Raw genomic sequence first — 3,639 nt, forward strand, 5'->3', positions numbered from 1 at the left:
ATAAATAAATAAATAAAATAAAATAAAATAAATAAATAAATAAAAAATGAAAAAAGATCGTGAGCAGCACAAACGTGCTCCCAGGAAGGACCCTCCCTCCCATCACCACTCCTTTTTCCTCTCAGCTTGTCTTTCCACCCTAGAAATCCCAGAGGGAGGACCAAAATGTAGCATGGAGCCAATAACAAGCCTGTCTTTTTATTTGACTATGATTACATGTAAATCAGTGTCTGATTCTGTTTTGCCAGGCCAGTTCATGCAGGAACCAAAGATACACATCTTCAATGAGAGACCAGGAAAGGACCCTGAGAAACCAGAGGCCAGCATGGAAGTGAAGGGACAGAAGCTCATTGTCACCAGGTAGGCCTCGGTGTAAGGACAGTGACAGAAAGGGCTCGTGTTAGAATTAGACCCCACACAGCAAAATAGAGGAGCAAGAAGAAGTGTTGTAAGCACTACATACATCACACTAAGTAATTCATCAGGAATAGACACACACAGCATTCGCATAAGGGCACTTCTGATATCCCACCTTAAATGCAAATAATGACTGGGTATCTAGGGTCATGCGATGCCAAGATTAACTAACCTGTTGTTCTCATCTTCACACTTTAGAAGCCCTCATGAGAGCTTCACAAGTTGGATAACTGGACACGTGGATCAAAGGAGAGAATCATAAAAACACCTATTACCATAGTGCTGCAGAACGACTATAGATTTTTACATCAGGCTAGAGCTTTCCTTTTACACATGGATCTCTGACTGCTTTTTTCTGTAGCTTTTCTTATACAAACCACCCCCATATGCTTCATCTAAAGTGAGAACTTAGAAGCTTGTAACGCATTCTGAGTGTAAAAATCTTACAAATCTTGATATTTTTTCCCAGTCCTTTACAGTTTTCTCACCCATGCCAAATTTGGTACCGTTTTAAAGCCGTTTACCCCTTTTTAGAGTTTCTACAAAGCAGTCAACTTCGCTTTGTTAGAAAGGATTCTTCATGCAAACAAATGTCATTGGCTTTGACATAAACCATAACAATGATAACCATAATATTGTATTTGGAAGTATTGCCACGGAAGTAGATTTGTGAACTGAAACAATGGATTCTTGGTGAATACACCATTCAATTAGTATCAGTTTATGGAAGGAACAAGGTACTGACGGGAATCAGTGAGCGTGTGTCACAGAAGCAATTGTGAGCACAAATTAATAATGCTAATATTAAGTTATCTGAAGTTGGTAAAAGGGCATTTACTGGCAGGCATGGTGGCTCATGCCTGTAACCCCAATGCTTTGAGAAGCCAATGTGGGAGGATCACTTGAGACTAGGAGTTCAAGACTGGCCTGGGCAACATAGTAAGACTCCATCTATACAAAAATAAAAATAATTAGCCAAGTGTAGTAGATTCTGCCTATGGCTCCAGCTACTCAGGAGGCTGAGGTGGGAGGATCCATTGAGCCCAGGAGTTCGAGGCTGAAGTGAGTTATGATTGTACCGCTGCACTCCAGCCTGGGTAACAGAGTGAGACCTGTCTCATAAATAAATACATAATATATAAATAGGCTGGGTGCAGTGGCTCACGCCATCCCGGCACTTTGGGAGGCCAAGGCGGGTGGTTCACCTGAGGTCAGGAGTTCAAGACCATCTTGCCAACATGTTGAAACCCCCCCATCTCTACAAAAAATACAAAAATTAGCTGGGTGTGGTGGCCTGTAATCCCAGCTACTCGGGAGGCTGAGGTAGGAGAATTGCTTGAACCTGGGAGGTGGAGGTTGCAGTGGGCGGAGATAGCACCACTGTACTTCAGCCTGACTCCATCTCTCTCTCTCTCTCTCTCTCTCTCTCTCTCTCTCTCTCTCTCTATACACACACACACACACACAGATATTTATATATGTATATATCTAGATCTATATATGCATTTACTTTATATATATAGAGAGAGAGATGGAGTCAGGCTAGAGTGCAGTGGTGCACTCTATATTTATATATTTATATTTATGTATATTTATGTATCGATATTTATATTTATCTATATATAGATATATATGTACATAAATATATATACATATATAAATAAATACATATATATATACACACACACATGCATTTATTATAATGACAAAAAGTAAATGCTGGGCCTCCATTTCATCCACTGCAAGCACCTCATGGTTCATAACTGAAACTGAGCTGTCCCCTGAACTGGGCGCTGCGATACACTTTTAAGGCTCATTCACGCAATGTGCCAGATCCTTTACAAATTGTTGGTTACTTTGCCCTTCAAGTGGAGGACATGAATCTGCTCAGAAACAGCAGGTATCACCCTTAAACACACAGAAAGTGCAGTTAAGAGGCGCCTCCAATGCGTTCTTTTTTTTTTTTTTTGATGACAGAGTCTTGCTCTGTCGCCCAGGCTGGAGTGCAGTGGTGCCATCTTGGCTCACTGCAACCCCCGCCTCCTGGGTTCAAGTGATTCTCGTGCCTCAGTCTTTCGAGTAATTGGGACTACAGGCATACGCCCAGCTAGTTTTTTTAAAAATTATTTTTCGTAGAGACAGGGTTTCTCCATATTGGCCAGGCTCGTCTTGAACTCCTGGCCTCAAATGATCCGCCCGCCTTGGCCTCCCAAAGCGCTGGGATGACAGGCATGAGCCACCGTGCCTGGCCGCCGACTCATTCTTTAAGTGACCGGGGAGGTCAGCCTCAACACTGTGGAGTCTTGTTCCTGCCTTCTTTCCATTGGCTACTGTTTCCCTTGCTGGAAAAGCCCATATGGGTTAACTCTAAGGGTTCTTTGAGTTCTCTAAGGACACTCCGCTGATTCTCTGTCCTTCCAACACCAAGCCCCAGACTTGGGTGTTTCACATGACTTGGGGAGCAGCGATAGGTGGGGGTGGTGGTGGCAGATGTGGTGACGGAACACGACGAACAGCAAGGAAAATACGGGGTCTTGTGTCTAGAGGTGCCCGGCCAGCCATCCCTCCGCCTCCCGCTAACCACACACCTTGCTTCCTTGCAGGGGCTTACAGAAAGACTACAGAAGGGATCTAGTGTTTGGAACGGATGTTACCTGCTGGTTTGTGCACAACAGTGGAAAAGGATTCATTGACGGGCATTACAAGGATTACTTCGTGCCTCAGCTCTACAGCTTTCTCAAACGGCCTTAAGGGTTTATAGTTTGGGAAATTATATATATTAATACACATCTTTCCCCTGTCACTTTTGCAGATATTCTTTGGTTTGAATAATTAAAATGAACCAGATATCAGGGTGGTTAATTAAAATGAACCAGATATCAGGGTGTTTTATAAAGCCTGTAAATACACCTGAAGAAAATAAACATCTTACAGATGAGCTTTTAGGATTCTGTTGCATTTTTAGACGCCAAAGTGTGTGAATCAAGGTGGTGCTGAGACAAGCCAGCATCTGGACAGAGCCTTAAATGTGGTGTTTACTGTGATCATTTATTAATCTTTTCTTTTTCCTTTGAGACAGGGTCTCGCTCTGTTGCCCAGGTTAGAGTGCAGTGGCGTGATCATAGCTCACTGCAGCCTCAGCCTGGGTACAAGCACTCCTCCCACTTCAACCTCCCTAGTAGCTGGGACTACAGGTGCATGTCACCATGCCTGGCTCATTTT

At 43.3% G+C, this 3,639-nt stretch overlaps 1 protein-coding gene across 1 annotated transcript in view; it reads left to right on the forward strand.

The window, feature by feature from the left end:
• Positions 1-3,355, forward strand: part of ITIH2 (inter-alpha-trypsin inhibitor heavy chain 2) — a 46,680-nt gene extending 43,325 nt beyond the window's left edge. The window contains 2 exon segments of the mRNA XM_017872489.1: positions 249-360; positions 3,021-3,355. Of these exon segments, the coding sequence (XP_017727978.1) occupies positions 249-360; positions 3,021-3,168 (260 nt within the window). The 3' untranslated portion in view covers positions 3,169-3,355.
• Positions 3,356-3,639: the final 284 nt, after the last annotated feature.

The sequence above is a fragment of the Rhinopithecus bieti genome, unplaced genomic scaffold, assembly GCF_001698545.2.
Source record: "Rhinopithecus bieti isolate Rb0 unplaced genomic scaffold, ASM169854v2 scaffold_6933, whole genome shotgun sequence".
Taxonomy (NCBI): domain Eukaryota; kingdom Metazoa; phylum Chordata; class Mammalia; order Primates; family Cercopithecidae; genus Rhinopithecus; species Rhinopithecus bieti.